Here is a 16,315-nt window from a genome sequence, read left to right as displayed (position 1 = left end):
CATGATAAGATCCTGTCTGCGGCCACCACTAGGGGGAGCTCCCTGTATACAAAGATACATGATAAGATCCTGTCTGTAGCCACCACTAGGGGAAGCTCCCTGTACACAGAGATACATGATAAGATCCTGTCTGCAGCCACCACTAGGGGGAGCTCCCTGTATACAGAGATACATGATAGGATCCTGTCTGCAGCCACCACTAGGGGGAGCTTCCTGTATACAGAGATACATGATAAGATTCTGTCTGCAGCCACCACTAGGAGGAGCTCCCTGTATACAGAGATACATGATAAGATCCTGTCTGCAGCCACCAGTACGGTAGCTCCCTGTATACAGAGATACATGATAAGATCCTGTCTGCAGCCACCACTAGGGGAAGCTTTCTGTATACAGAGATACATGATAAGATCCTGTCTGCAGCCACCACTAGGGGGAGCTCCCTGTATACAGAGATACATGATAAGATCCTGTCTGCAGCCACCACTAGGGGGAGCTCCCTGTATACAGAGATACATGATAAGATTCTGTCTGCAGCCACCACTAGAGGGAGCTCCCTGTATACAGAGATACATGATAAGATCCTGTCTGCAGCCACCAGTACAGTAGCTCCCTGTATACAGAGATACATGATAAGATCCTGTCTGCAGCCACCACTAGGGGAAGCTTTCTGTATACAGAGATACATGATAAGATTCTGTCTGCAGCCACCACTAGGGGGAGCTCCCTGTATACAGAGATACATGATAAGATCCTGTCTGCAGTCACCACTAGGGGGAGCTCCCTGTATACAGAGATACATGATAAGATCCTGTCTGCAGCCACCACTAGGGGGAGCTCCCTGTATACAGAGATACATGATAAGATCCTGTCTGCAGCCACCACTAGGGGGAGCTCCATGTATACAAAGATACATGATAAGATCCTGTCTGCAGTCACCACTAGGGGGAGCTCCCTGTATACAGAGATACATAATAAGATTCTGTCTGCAGCCACCACTAGGGGGAGCTCCCTGTATACAGAGATACATGATAAGATCCTGTCTGCAGCCACCACTAGAGGGAGCTCCCTGTATACAGAGATACATAATAAGATTCTGTCTGCAGCCACCACTAGGGGGAGTTACCTGTATACAGAGATACATGATAAGATTCTGTCTGCAGCCACCACTAGGGGGAGCTCCCTGTATACAGAGATACATGATCAGATCCTGTCTGCAGCCACCACTAGGGGGAGCTCCCTGTATACAGAGACACATGATAAGATTCTGTCTGCAGCCACCACTAGGGGGAGCTCCCTGTATACAGAGATACATGATAAGATTCTGTCTGCAGCCACCACTAGGGGGAGCTCCCTGTATACAGAGATACATGATAAGATTCTGTCTGCAGCCACCACTAGGGGGAGCTCCCTGTATACAGAGATACATGATAAGATCCTGTCTGCAGTCACCACTAGGGGGAGCTCCCTTTATACAGAGATACATGATAAGATCCTGTCTGCAGCCACCACTAGGGGGAGCTCCCTGTATACAGAGATACATGATAAGATTCTGTCTGCAGCCACCACTAGGGGGAGCTCCCTGTATACAGAGATACATGATAAGATCCTGTCTGCAGCCACCACTAGGGGGAGCTCCCTGTATACAGAGATACATGATAAGATCCTGTCTGCAGTCACCACTAGGGGGAGCTCCCTGTATACAGAGATACATGATAAGATTCTGTCTGCAGCCACCACTAGGGGGAGCTCCCTGTATACAGAGATACATGATAAGATCCTGTCTGCAGTCACCACTAGGGGGAGCTCCCTGTATACAGAGATACATGATAAGATTCTGTCTGCAGCCACCACTAGGGGGAGCTCCCTGTATACAGAGATACATGATAAGATCCTGTCTGCAGTCACCACTAGGGGGAGCTCCCTGTATACAGAGATACATGATAAGATCCTGTCTGCAGCCACCACTAGAATTTTTCATGTATCTCTGTAATGAATGTGTATTACACAGATGATGACTTGGCCAATGTCCTAAATAGAGGGTCCGCACCAATTTCCCCTTTTGCCCTGTTTTTCCGCTTCCCCTTATGGATATCATGTCTCTGTTTAGTAAATGTTGATTTCTGCCGCCTCATCCGCCTTGCATTAATGTCCGTTAGATATTCAGCGCCGGTGTGTGACCTGAAACGCAGACGTCACTGCAGAAGCCGCAGAATAAATAAATCCAATTACTTTACAATTCAATAGAGAAGACAGAAACCAATTCACCGGGGTAAAAAAGACGATTTCCTCTTAAAGGGCTACACGCAGCATTCGGACTGTCCACCTAGCAGGAACATTGCGGCACAGACAAATGTTATTTATTGGTTATGGTGTAGATTTCCGTTTTTCGTTTTTTGAGGGGGGTTTTCCTCCCCTTCTTCTGAGAGCCATAACTTTATTATTTTTTCATCAATCTTACCATATGAGGGCTTGATTTTTTGCAGGACGAGTTGTACTTTTAAATAGAACCATGATTTTTACCATATAGTGTGCTGGAAATCAGCAAAAAAAATTCCAAGTGCGGAAAAATTGCCAAAAAAATGTGTGATTTTCACAATTGTATTGGGGATATTTTATTCACTGTGTTCACTATATGGTAACACTGATGTATGGGTGTGATGCCTCCGGTCGGTGCGAGTGCATAGACACCAAACATGTATAGGTTTACTTTTATCTAAGGGGTTAAAAAATTCAAAATTTTGTCCAAAAAAAGTGGCACACTTTTTGCGCCATTTTCTGTCACCTATCCGTCATTTTTAAAGATATGGAGCTCATTGATGACTTAGTTTTTGCGTCTCGAGCTGATGTTTTTTCTGGTACCATTTTTACGCAGATGCTACGTTTTGATCGCCTGTTATTGCATTTTGCGCAAAATTTGCGACCACCAAAAAACTTTATTTTGGCGTTTGGAGTTATTTTACTGGTATGGCATTTACCGATCAGCATAATTTTATTTTATATTTTGATAGATCGGGCATTTATGAACGCAGCGATACCAAATGTGTGTATATTTTTTATTTTTTTTAACCCATTATTTTTCAATGGGACAAACGGGGGGTGATGTGAACTTTTAGGGTTTTTTTATTTTTTTAAAATTTTTTAAAACTTTTTCTTTTACTTTTTTTTAATTTTATTTGTCCCCCTAGGGAGCTATAAGGATCAGCAGTCTGATTGCTGATTCATTTCTGTTGATCAGAGCTGCACAGCTCTGATCAGCAGAAATGCTGCGTTCTTCTTACAGCCGCTGCTCTGCCGGCTGTAACAGGGACTATGTCATGATAGCGACAGGAGTCGTCACATGACCCGTCACTACCATTGCAACCATCAGTTCCCTGTGATTGCGTCACAGGGCCTCTGATGGCGTCGGGGAAAGGCGATTCCCCACCACGGCTATTTAAATCGGGCTGTCACATTTTGACAGCGCGATCTAAGGGGTTATCAAGCATGGGTGGATTGCGGATCCACCTGCACCTGCGAGGCACACATGTCTGCTGTACAAATCAGCAAACATGTGCAGGCTATCGGCGCACGCTCAATGCAGCAGCCAAGGGTGATCGCCCCATCATGATTTAGGACGTACTGGTACGTCCTCGATCTGAAGTTTAAAAAGTAAATTAGTTTCTCCTTATACAAATCCTTAAAGGGATTTTCTATATTGTTAGATGAGTGCTCTGATATTAAGCCGATCACAACGCGTCTTCCAGCTAAGAAAGTCCTCAGCAATCATCTGTGATCAGTGGTGATCTGCAGCAAGTGTTTCATTTTCCTATAGCACCTCTGCAGGAAAAATGTGGAATTGCACCCTCTCCAACAAAATCAGAATGGTGATTTCCCCCCCTATTTTAGGGGTACTTGGAAGTAAATTTTTATGGCAGATCCCCCTTTTCTGGTCACGATGGGCGACTGCCCTCAAAACTTTACTGTGATCATAGTTTTTCCCCCGCGCGATGCTTCCGGGGATAGTGGAAAAACAAGGTATTATTCACCATTAAATATTTATTCTGATGTTTTCGTGCCTCCGTCGCGGCCCGCTGCCCACGTTAATTGTTAAATATTGCTTAATAATCGCTGGCGTTTATTGTAAGGAAGCGAGTTACTGCGCATTTTCCCGCTCTAATTATTTTTTGCTGTTAACAAGGGACGCGTTCTCTCGGATACAACGTTGCTTGTAATTAGTAAATTGGCCCAAGCAGATAATAAAGATACATGAATATTGAAAGATTGTTATTGCATTGTTCATTAAACGCTGCGGCTGGCAGCGGCACAAAGAGATCAGAAACAAAGGAATCAATGGTAATTACGGGGAGATGGCGCCATTTACAGCACCGGAGATGCCGGTAAACAAGCGGCACATCGTCCCCGCCGTCCTGACAATGCACAGAGTTCACCCAAAGTGATCAGAGGTTACCCGAAGTGATCAGAGGTTACCAGAAGTGATAAGAGGTGACCAGAAGAGATTAGAAGTCACCAGAAGTGATCAGAGTTCACCCGAAGTGATAAGAGGTGACCAGATGTGATCAGACGTCACCAAAAGTGATCAGGGGTCATCCGAAGTGATCAGTGGTTACCCAAAGTGATCAGAGGTCACCGGAAGTGATCAGAGGTCACCGGAAGTGATCAGAGGTCACCGGAAGTGATCAGAGGTCACCAGAAGTGATCAGAGGTCAGGACCCGAGGGGGAACAGAGCAAAATGAAGGACAAGTCTGCAATTCTGCACCAGATACTCCTCCTCACCCAGAAACCTGGGGGGTGCAAAGAATGATCCACTTTTTTATGGACCTTTTATAAAAAAAGGAAAAAGTAAAATGACATCTCACAATGTGTCCATCAGTCTCTATTAAAGGGATTGTCAAATACTGTTATTGATACATCTGATCGGAGGGTCCGACACCTTCCACCCAACCAATCAACTGTTAGCGGATCCTTTGATGGATGGAAGGGCACATTCAGGGGAATTTCTAAAAGTTTCCTGACATCAGATAGTCACACAATTTGTTGCATGTTGATTTTTTTTGTAATAATTTACGTCTTTTTTTACTATTTTGCGCCGCTCTCACCACTTTGTAAGCTCAGTGTGATGAGTTGTGCAGGTAAAAAACAAATCCACAATGATACTTGGTGCAAAATAATTTATAATAAAGACTTTTGTAATACTGAAATAAATATCACATAATAAATAACATAATATGAATTTAGTATCTCTGGGATTTGTACAAATACTAGAGTATAAGCTCTTATGGTCAACGGGGTTGTCACTCTTTCCTGCAGAGTGTAAGCTCTTCTGGTCAGTGGGGTCCTCTTTCTCTCCCATAAAGTGTAAACTATTATCATCAGCAGGTTCCTCTTTCTCTTTCCTGTAGAGTGTAAGCTCTTCTGGTCAGTAGGGTCCTTTCTCTCTCTTGTAGAGTGTAAGCTCTTATGGTCAGTGGGGTCCTGTCTCTCTCCTGTAGAGTGTAAGCTCTTATGGTCAGTGGGGTCCTCTCTCTCTCCTGTAGAGTGTGAGCTCTTATGATCAGAGGGGTCCCCTCTTTCTCCTGTAGAATGTAAGCTCTTATGATCAACGGGGTACTCTTTCTCTCCTGTAGAGTGTGAGCTCTTATGGTCAGTGGGGTCCTCTCTCTCTCTCCTGTAGAGTGTAAGCTCTTATGGTCAGTGGGGTCCTTTCTCTCTCCTGTAGAGTGTGAGCTCTTATGGTCAGTGGTGTTCCCTCGTTCTCCTGTAGAGTGTAAGCTCTTATGATCAGTGGGGTCCACTTTCTCTGCTGTAGAGTTTAAACTATTATCATCAGCAGGTTCCTCTTTCTCTTTCCTGTAGAGTGTAAGCTCTTTTGGTCAATGGGGTCCTCTCTGATTCCTGTAGAGTGTAAGCTCTTATGATAAGAGGGGTCCCCTCTTTCTCCTGTAGAGTGTATTCTCTTATGATCAGTGGGGTCCTCTCTCTCTCTCTTGTAGAGTGTAAGCTCTTATGATCAGCGGGGTAATCTTTCTCTCCTGTAGAGTGTGAGCTCTTATGGTCAGTGGGGTCCTCTCTCTCTCCTGTAGAGTGTAAGCTCTTATGGTCAGTGGGGTCCTCTCTATCCTGTAGAGTGTAAGATCTTATGGTCAGTGGGGTCCTTTCTCTCTCCTGTAGAGTGTAAGCTCTTATGGTCAGTGGGGTCCACTTTCTCTGCTGTAGAGTTTAAACTATTATCATCTGCAGGTTCCTCTTTCTCTTTCCTGTAGAGTGTAAGCTCTTTTGGTCAATGGGGTCCTCTCTGATTCCTGTAGAGTGTAAGCTCTTATGGTCAGTAGGGTCCTTTCTCTCTCTTGTAGAGTGTAAGCTCTTATGATCAGCGGGGTACTCTTTCTCTCCTGTAGAGTGTGAGCTCTTATGGTCAGTGGGGTTCTCTCTCTCTCTCCTGTAGAGTGTAAGCTCTTATGGTCAGTGGGGTCCTTTCTCTCTCCTGTAGAGTGTGAGCTCTTATGGTCAGTGGTGTTCCCTCGTTCTCCTGTAGAGTGTAAGCTCTTATGATCAGTGGGGTCCACTTTCTCTGCTGTAGAGTTTAAACTATTATCATCTGCAGGTTCCTCTTTCTCTTTCCTGTAGAGTGTAAGCTCTTTTGGTCAATGGGGTCCTCTCTGATTCCTGTAGAGTGTAAGCTCTTATGGTCAGTAGGGTCCTTTCTCTCTCTTGTAGAGTGTAAGCTCTTATGATCAGCGGGGTACTCTCTCTCCTGTAGAGTGTGAGCTCTTATGGTCAGTGGGGTCCCCTCTTTCTCCTGTAGAGTGTAAGCTCTTATGGTCAGTGGTGTCCTCTCTCTCCTGTAGAGTGTAAGCTCTTATGGTCAGTGGTGTCCTCTCTCTCCTGTAGAGTGTAAGCTCTTATGGTCAGTGGTGTCCTCTCTCTCCTGTAGAGTGTAAGCTCTTATGGTCAGTGGTGTCCTCTCTTTCTCCTGTAGAGTGTAAGCTCTTATGGTCAGTAGGGTCCTTTCTCTCTCTTGTAGAGTGTAAGCTCTTATGATCAGCGGGGTACTCTCTCTCCTGTAGAGTGTGAGCTCTTATGGTCAGTGGGGTCCCCTCTTTCTCCTGTAGAGTGTAAGCTCTTATGGTCAGTGGTGTCCTCTCTCTCCTGTAGAGTGTAAGCTCTTATGGTCAGTGGTGTCCTCTCTCTCCTGTAGAGTGTAAGCTCTTATGGTCAGTGGTGTCCTCTCTCTCCTGTAGAGTGTAAGCTCTTATGGTCAGTGGGGTCCTCTCTCTCTCCTGTAGAGTGTAAGCTCTTATGGTCAGTGGGGTCCCCTCTTTCTCCTGTAGAGTGTAAGCTCTTATGGTCAGTGGGGTCCTCTCTCTCTCCTGTAGAGTGTAAGCTCTTATGGTCAGTGGGGTCCTCTCTCTCTCCTGTAGAGTGTAAGCTCTTATGGTCAGTGGGGTCCCCTCTTTCTCATGTAGAGTGTAAGCTCTTATGGTCAGTGGGGTCCCCTCTTTCTCCTGTAGAGTGTAAGCTCTTATGGTCAGGGCACTCTTCTTTTTCTCCTGTAGAGTGTAAGCTCTTATGGCCAACAAAGTCATGTAAATTTATTCACCCCAAATTAAATTTTAGAGGGGAAATTCGGTGAAACTGGCAAATGTAAATTTTGAAAAGATTTTCTAATCTCTATGAAATAACACATTTTTATTCTTGCGTTTAACCTAGAATACATTTTAATAAAACTGTAACTGTGTGAATGACATAACGACGGGGGCCAAAATACCTGCAGCTCGTATCATACAGACAAGACGTCACTTCCCTGCGTCCATGTTAATAGTTATACCGTAGTTATGAATATGCAAAAAAAAATATTCTTCTGATTGTCTGAGCAAATACATGACAAGATCTAATGAATATCCAATGTGACCCACACAACACGTGCATATTCAGTTACAGATATCTACATGGGGAGACAAGTGATGCGATGACCTCCCCCATAATGACGGGTTATATATATATACAGTACTGACCGAAAGTTTGGACACACCTTCTCATCTCTAGAACAACTGTTAAGAGGAGACTTTGTGCAGCAGCCTTCATGGTAAAATAGCTGCTAGGAAACCACTGCTAAGGACAGGCAACAAGCAGAAGAGACTTGTTTGGGTAAAGAACACAAGGAATGGACATTAGACCAGTGGAAATCTGTGCTTTGGTCTGTTGAGTCCAAATTTGAGATCTTTGGATCCAACCACCGTGTCTTTGTAGAAAAGGTGAACAGATGGACTCTACATGGCTGGTTCCCACCGTGAAGCATGGAGGAGGAGGTGTGATGGTGTGGGGGGGCTTTGCTGGTGACAGTGTTGGGGATTTATTCAAGATTGAAGGCATACAGAACCAGCATGGCTACCACAGCATCTTGCAGCGGCGTGCTATTCCATCCGGTTTGCGTTTAGTTGGCCCATCATTTATTTTTCAACAGGACAATGACTCCCAAACACCCCTCCAGGCTGTGTAAGGGCTATTTGACTAAGAAGGAGAGTGATGGGGTGCTACGCCAGATGACCTGGCCTCCACAGTCACCAGACCTGAACCCAATCGAGATGGTTTGGGGTGAGCTGGACCGCAGAGTGAAGGCAAAAGGGCCAACAAGTGCTAAGCATCTCTGGGAACTCCTTCAAGACTGTTGGAAAACCATTTCCGGTGACTACCTCTTAAAGCTCATCAAGATAATGCCAAGAGCGTGCAAAGCAGTAATCAAAGCAAAAGGTGGCTACTGTGAAGAACCTAGAATATAAGACATATTTTCAGTTGGTTCACACTTTTTGTTAAGTATTTCATTCCACATGTGATAATTCATAGTTTTGATGTCTTCAACGTGAATCTACAATTTTCAGAGTCATGAAAATAAAGAAAACTATTTGAATGAGAAGGTGTGTCCAAACTTTTGGTCTATACTGTATATATATATATATATATATATATATATATACACATATATATACATATACTGCCCACGTTCTCCTCGCACCATGGACGGAGCCTCCTCCGGTGGATTTGTTTTCCTATTTTCTATCCTTATCTCCATGTATCAGCAGAAGAGCGCAGATTTATATAATCGCACCTCATTCATTATCAGTTGGCAGGACCCACAACAAAACGTTCAAGTGCCGACTAATTATATCACTGACCATTAAGAGCTCCCCAAGGCTGCCGAGAACACGACGCGCAGGCCAAGACAACCGAGCAGACGCCACCGGATAATCACATTTATCTCCGCAAATTTATATATTCATTCATTTTAATTTATGAAATGGATCTTTTATGCGGCTAATAAACCCCAAATAACCTAAGTACATGTGACGAGTGCGGAAGACGTGACCGCAAATATATCATACATGTCACATGTTCGGGCGTAACTGCAGGCACAGGATTACAGTATTATATTCCTGTACATAGGAGCAGTATTATAGTAGTTATATTCTTGTACATAGGGGCAGTATTATGGTAGTTGTATTCTTGTACATAGGGGACAGTATTATAGTAGTTATATTCTTGTATATAGGAGCAGTATTATAGTAGTTATATTCTTGTACATAGGGAGCAGTATTATAGTAGTTATATTCTTGTGCATGGGGGCAGTATTATAGTAGTTATATTCTTGTACACATGGGCAGTATTATGGTAGTTGTATTCTTGTACATAGGGGGCAGTATTATAGTAGTTATATTCTTGTACATAGGTGGCAGTATTATAGTAGTTATATTCTTGTACACATGGGCAGTATTATGGTAGTTATATTCTTGTACATAGGGGCAGTATTATGGTAGTGATATTCTTGTACATAGGGGCAGTATTATAGTAGTTATATTCTTGTACATAGGGGCAGTATTATAGTGCATAGGGGGCAGTATTATAGTAGTTATATTCTTGTATATAGGGGCAGTATTATAGTAGTTGTATTCTTGTACACAGGGGCAGTATTATGGTAATTGTATTCTTGTACATAGGTGGCAGTATTATGGAAGTTATATTCTTGTATATAGGGGCAGTATTATAGTAGTTGTATTCTTGTACACAGGGGCAGTATTATGGTAGTTGTATCCTTGTACATAGGTGGCAGTATTATGGAAGTTATATTATTGTATATAGGGGCAGTATTATAGTAGTTGTATTCTTGTACACAGGGGCAGTATTATGGTAGTTGTATTCTTGTACATAGGGGGCAGTATTATAGTAGTTGTATTCTTGTACATAGGTGGCAGTATTATGGAAGTTATATTCTTGTATATAGGGGCAGTATTATAGTAGTTGCATTCTTGTACACAGGGGCAGTATTATGGTAGTTGTATTCTTGTACATAGGGGCAGTATTATAGTAGTTGTATTCTTGCACACAGGGGCAGTATTATAGTAGATATATTCTTGTACATAGGGGGCAGTATTATAGTAGTTGCATTCTTGTACACAGGGGCAGTATTATGGTAGTTGTATTCTTGTACATAGGAGCAGTATTATAGTAGTTATATTCTTGTACATAGGGGCAGTATTATAGTAGATATATTCTTGTACATAGGGGGCAGTATTATAGTAGTTATATTCTTGTACATAGGGGCAGTATTATAGTAGTTATATTCTTGTATATAGGGGACAGTATTATAGTAGTTATATCCTTGTACATAGGGGCAGTATTATGGTAGTTGTATTCTTGTACATAGGTGGCAGTATTATGGAAGTTATATTCTTGTATATAGGGGCAGTATTATAGTAGTTGTATTCTTGTACACAGGGGCAGTATTATAGTAGTTGTATTATTGTACATAGGGGGCAGTATTAAAAATGCTGTTTATACTTAGCTGTTTTGTCCAGTTTTCTGGGGCTGTAGCCCCCTTTTATCAGGGTAATGTCTCTGTAGCACTTTCCTCTGCGGGGTTAGCATCCTGTGAAATTACTTTACTTCTCTTCTGTTTGCAGGGAACCCCCCTGGAGTTAAAATGACTCTTGACGGATCCTTTCATTGTCGAAGTGGGATGGAAATTAATCTGTCTCAGGTCTGCAATTTCATCCCTGACTGTGAAGAACGTGAAGACGAGGGTGATCTGTGTCGTGAGTGTCTCCTATAACATCTTACCTGTATATTCAGCCTTCATTTCTGCTCTTCTTTATAGCTATATACAGGATGAAGCGTCTCCTCTGCAGGATCTGACATTTTGCCGGATTATCAAATGTTGTGGATTACAGGAATAATGCATGAAAGGAGGCAGTACATATATATATATATAGATAGATATATATATATATATATATATATATATATATATATATACAGGGTTGTCCAAAAGTAGGTGGACAGTTTGTATAATTGGGTTAGCAAACATGGTGCAAAGTGAAACTGACTCAGTTGCCCTTAGCAACCAATCAGATTCCACCTTTCATTTTCCAAACAGCCTGAGAAGAATGAAAAGTGGAATCTGATTGGTTGCTAAGGGCAACTGAGTCAGTTTCACTTTGCACCATGTTTGATAACCCTATTACACATACTGTCCACCTACGTTTGGACCACCCTGTATATATAATATATATATATGTGTGCGTGTGTGCGTGCGTGTGTGTGTGTGTGTGTGTGTGTGCATATGACGGTGATCACAATAATGACCTACGTGTGTGACGGGGCAGGTAGCCTCGGGGGGGTGTGACCTGCCACCTCTGCTGCCGAGTCAGCGGTATTATGTATATATTGTATATTACTGCTATTTTCTTACTTTGTGGCTATTTGGATGAGGTATTTCAGTCTTATTTTATCACAGTGGGGGGTTTAATATGCACATTGAATGTTACTTAATAACGATGTTTATTGGTCACTGTATGTTGATATTTTCTGTGCACTGTATTGTAGTATTTATTTTATCATTATGTGGCAGTATTATTGCCTGACATCATGTACAGAACTATTACTTTTCTGCTGCATGGTATTTCTGTGCAGTATATTGTGGTATTTTTTTATGCATTATGTGGCAGTATTATTGCATGGCCTCATGTATGGAACTATTACTTTCCTGCTGCATGTTGATTTTATCTGTGTGCTGTATTGTAATATTTATGTATGCATTATGTGGCAGTATTATTTCATGGCTTCATGTATGGAGCTATTACTTTCCTACTGTATGTTGATTTTATCTGTGTGCTGTATTGTAATATTTATGTATGCATTATGTGGCAGTATTATTTCATGGCTTCATGTATGGAGCTATTACTTTCCTACTGTATGTTGATTTTATCTGTGTGCTGTATTGTAGTATTTATTTATGCATTCTGTGGCACTATTATTACATGTCTTCATGTACGGAGCTATTACTTTGCTGCTGTATGCTGGTACTGTGTGCTCACTGTATGGCGGTATCTCTTCCTAGTAGTTTATCATTTTATTGAGGGTAACAGGTAAACCTAAGCCCCCGATTCACCTTTATTTTTACACCAATTTTTAAGGTCCTTTTAGGTGGCTTTTGTGCCATTTTTCCACTATCTTAGTCTTCATCATTTTTAGTTTTACTCATCAGTGTGGAAACGGTTTTCATTATCCACTTGATTTAAGCAACAATTTTGCACAGTTAATCACTTACGTGTATTATTTTAATGCTTTTTGAATGGATAATGCAACGGTTTACTCAAGAAAAGGCAAAAAAAAGAGCAAAGGAGCAAAAGAAAAGGACGTTTCCAATTTGAGCCAATATTTCGGCACTAGGGAAAGGCGTAAACAGAAAAATGACTTCATAGAAAAACCCGCGAATGATGAATTGGAGGCTTCGCGTACGTATAAAGCAGCGCGGATACATCTTGTATTAGTTCTGCATTATGGTGACGTCGATGTGATGAGTTTACGCCGTGCGGACGAGTGATCGACTTTCTGCATCGTGACGGCCGGAGGACGACTGCACAGAACAATCCCAGAGCTGACGTTCATTTCCTTCAAATAGACGAGCAAAAATGAAGAATGTGCAGCAATTACGTCCATCCGACCCCAACCAAGAGCTGAGGAATCATTTACTGTACGCTCCGAGCCCAGGGTTCACTTACTTATACAAAGAGTTATGTCATTATTTACATTAATCACAGGAATCTGGCTCTCACCCAAAATATATCGTCCCTTTATCACTTTGTTACTTTACTGTTATTTCACCTTTCAAGGAAAGCTGAGATCCCACACACAGATGACAGATGGAGCAGAGCTATAGTCATATGAAAAAGTTTGGGCACCCCTATTACTGTTAACCTTTTTTCTTTATAACAATTTGGGTTTTGCTATTTCAGTGTCATATATCTAATAACTGATGGACTGAGTAATATTTCTGGATTGAAATGAGGTTTATTGTACTAACAGAAAATGTGCAATCCGCATTTAAACAAAATTTGACCGGTGCAAAAGTATGGGCACCCTTATCAATTTCTTGATTTGAACACTCCTAACTACTTTTTACTGACTTACTAAAGCACTAAATTGGTTTTGTAACCTCATTGAGCTTTGAACTTCATAGCCACGTGTATCCAATCATGAGAAAAGGTATTTAAGGTGGCCACTTGCAAGTTGTTCTATTTGAATCTCCTATGAAGAGTGGCATCATGGGCTCCTCAAAACAACTCTCAAATGATCTGAAAACAAAGATTATTCAACATAGTTGTTCAGGGGAAGGAGACAAAAAGTTGTCTCAGAGATTTAAACTGTCAGTTTCCACTGTGAGGAACATAGTAAGGAAATGGAAGAACACAGGTACAGTTCTTGTTAAGCCCAGAAGTGGCAGGCCAAGAAAAATATCAGAAAGGCAGAGAAGAAAATGGTGAGAACAGTCAAGGACAATCCACAGACCACCTCCAAAGACCTGCAGCATCATCTTGCTGCAGATGGTGTCAATGTGCATCGGTCAACAATACAGCGCACGTTGCACAAGGAGAAGCTGTATGGGAGAGTGATGCCAAAGAAGCCGTTTCTGCAAGCACGCCACAAACAGAATCGCCTGAGGTATGCAAAAGCACATTTGGACAAGCCAGTTACATTTTGGAAGAAGGTCCTGTGGACTGATGAAACAAAGATTGAGTTGTTTGGTCATACAAAAAGGTGTTATGCATGGAGGCAAAAAAACACGGCATTCCAAGAAAAGCACTTGCTACCCACAGTAAAATTTGGTGGAGGCTTCATCATGCTTTGGGGCTGTGTGGCCAATGCCGGCACCGGGAATCTTGTTAAAGTTGAGGGTCGCATGGATTCAACTCAGTATCAGCAGATTCTTGACAATAATGTGCAAGAATCAGTGACGAAGTTGAAGTTACGCAGGGGATGGATATTTCAGCAAGACAATGATCCAAAACACCGCTCCAAATCTACTCAGGCATTCATGCAGAGGAACAATTACAATGTTCTGGAATGGCCATCCCAGTCCCCAGACCTGAATATCATTGAAAATCTGTGGGATGATGTGAAGCGGCTGTCCATGCTCGGCGACCACCAAACTTACCTGAACTGGAATTGTTTTGTAAACCGGAATGGTCAAATCTACCTTCATCCAGGATCCAGGAACTCATTAAAAGCTACAGGAAGCGACTAGAGGCTGTGATTTTTGCAAAAGGAGGATCTACAAAATATTAATGTCACTTTTATGTTGAGGTGCCCATACTTTTGCACCGGTCAAATTTTGTTTAAATGCAGATTGCACATTTTCTGTTAGTACAATAAACCTCATTTCAATCCAGAAATATTACTCAGTCCATCAGTTATTAGATATATGAAACTGAAATAGCAAAAACCCAAATTGTTATAAAGAAAAAAGGTTAACATTAATAGGGGTGCACAAACTTTTTCATATGACTGTAAGTGTGTCCGTACCAGACTTAAGCTTACATTTATTCCTCAGCGGTATAAATCTGTATGCACTCAGCTCCCCCTAGTGGTGGTCTGAATTTTATCATTTTAAAGTTGACCTGTCAGTTACTATAAATTTGTAATATTTTATACGTGGTGTAAAAGCCGCTCTTCTCCTGAATCCGGCGATGTTTTTCTTTTCTTTCTGCTCCCCTCCATTCCTGAGATATGGCCTGTTCTTCTTTGTATATAAGTATAGTCTTGTTAGCCAAATGGGCGGGATCATCAAGAAGATGCCTACAAAGACGAGCTGAGGGCACCGCCTACTTGTTAAAAAGACTGGCTCTATGTATAGAGAAGAGGAGGCCATATCTCAGGAACCGAGAGGCGTAGAAAAAGGAGAAACATACCGCTGGATTCAGGAGAACAGCAGCATTTACACCAGCGGTAAAGAAATACTGTCCTGTGCAAAAGTTTTAGGCAGATGTGGAAAAAAGCCTCAAAAGTAAGAATGATTTTAAAATGTGAAGTGTTAATAGTTCTTTTCTTTAGTCAATAAACAAATTACAAAGTGAATGAACCAAAGACAAACCCAAAATCACATCAGTGTTTGTTGCGCGCCCTTTACCTTCATCAGATTTTCTAGGTGCAGTTCACACTGCTATTGATGGAACTCAATTAGCCCAAACATCTTGGAGACCTGACCCCCGATCTTCTGTGTATCAGTCTTGTGCGGATCCTTCGGTCTCTTGATCCCAGACAGTCGGGAGGATGTGAGATCAGGGCTCTGCGGGGGCCGGATCATCCCCTGCAGGACTCCTTGGCTGGATGTTTGGGGGTCGTTGTACAGCTGCAGAATAAATTTGGGGACAATCAGACGCCTTCTGGTGATACAAGCCTCATACACAATCTGGGCTCAGCTCTCCAAAATCATCAGAATAACTAAACTGAAAAACTGTGTACAAGTGGCCTACAAGAAGTGATGGAGGCAACGGGCGGTCACCGAATACTGAGGACGGAGGAGACAGGCGGTCACTAAATACTGAGGATGGAGGAGACGGGCGGTCACTGAATACTGAGGACAGAGGAGACGGGCGGTCACTGAATACTGAGGACGGAGGAGACGGGCGGTCACTGAATACTGAGGACAGAGGAGACGGGCGGTCACTGAATACTGAGGACGGAGGAGACGGGCGGTCACCGAATACTGAGGACGGAGGAGACGGGCGGTCACTAAATACTGAGGATAGAGGAGACGAGCGGTCACTGAATACTGAGGACAGAGGAGACAGGCGGTCACTGAATACTGAGGATGGAGGAGACGGTCGGTCACTGAATACTGAGGATGGAGGAGACGGGCGGTCACTGAATACTGAGGATGGAGGAGACGGTCGGTCACTGAATACTGAGGATGGAGGAGACGGGCGGTCACTGAATACTGAGGACAGAGGAGACAGGCGGTCACTTAATACTGAGGACGGAGGA

The 16,315-nt window shown here is 42.7% G+C and overlaps 1 protein-coding gene across 2 annotated transcripts in view; it reads left to right on the top strand.

Annotated features, from left to right (window-relative positions):
• ALK (ALK receptor tyrosine kinase) overlaps positions 1-16,315 on the top strand; it is a 946,570-nt gene that overhangs the window by 751,167 nt on the left and 179,088 nt on the right. For both annotated transcript variants that reach the window (XM_075339043.1, XM_075339042.1), the window contains exon 6: positions 10,954-11,085. In XM_075339043.1, coding sequence (XP_075195158.1) covers positions 10,954-11,085 — 132 coding nt within the window. The remainder of the gene's footprint in view (positions 1-10,953; positions 11,086-16,315) is intronic.

Source organism: Anomaloglossus baeobatrachus, chromosome 3, assembly GCF_048569485.1.
Source record: "Anomaloglossus baeobatrachus isolate aAnoBae1 chromosome 3, aAnoBae1.hap1, whole genome shotgun sequence".
NCBI classification, from domain to species: domain Eukaryota; kingdom Metazoa; phylum Chordata; class Amphibia; order Anura; family Aromobatidae; genus Anomaloglossus; species Anomaloglossus baeobatrachus.
The sequence above is the reverse complement of the archived record's forward strand: the minus strand, read 5'-3'. Positions and strand labels throughout refer to the sequence as shown.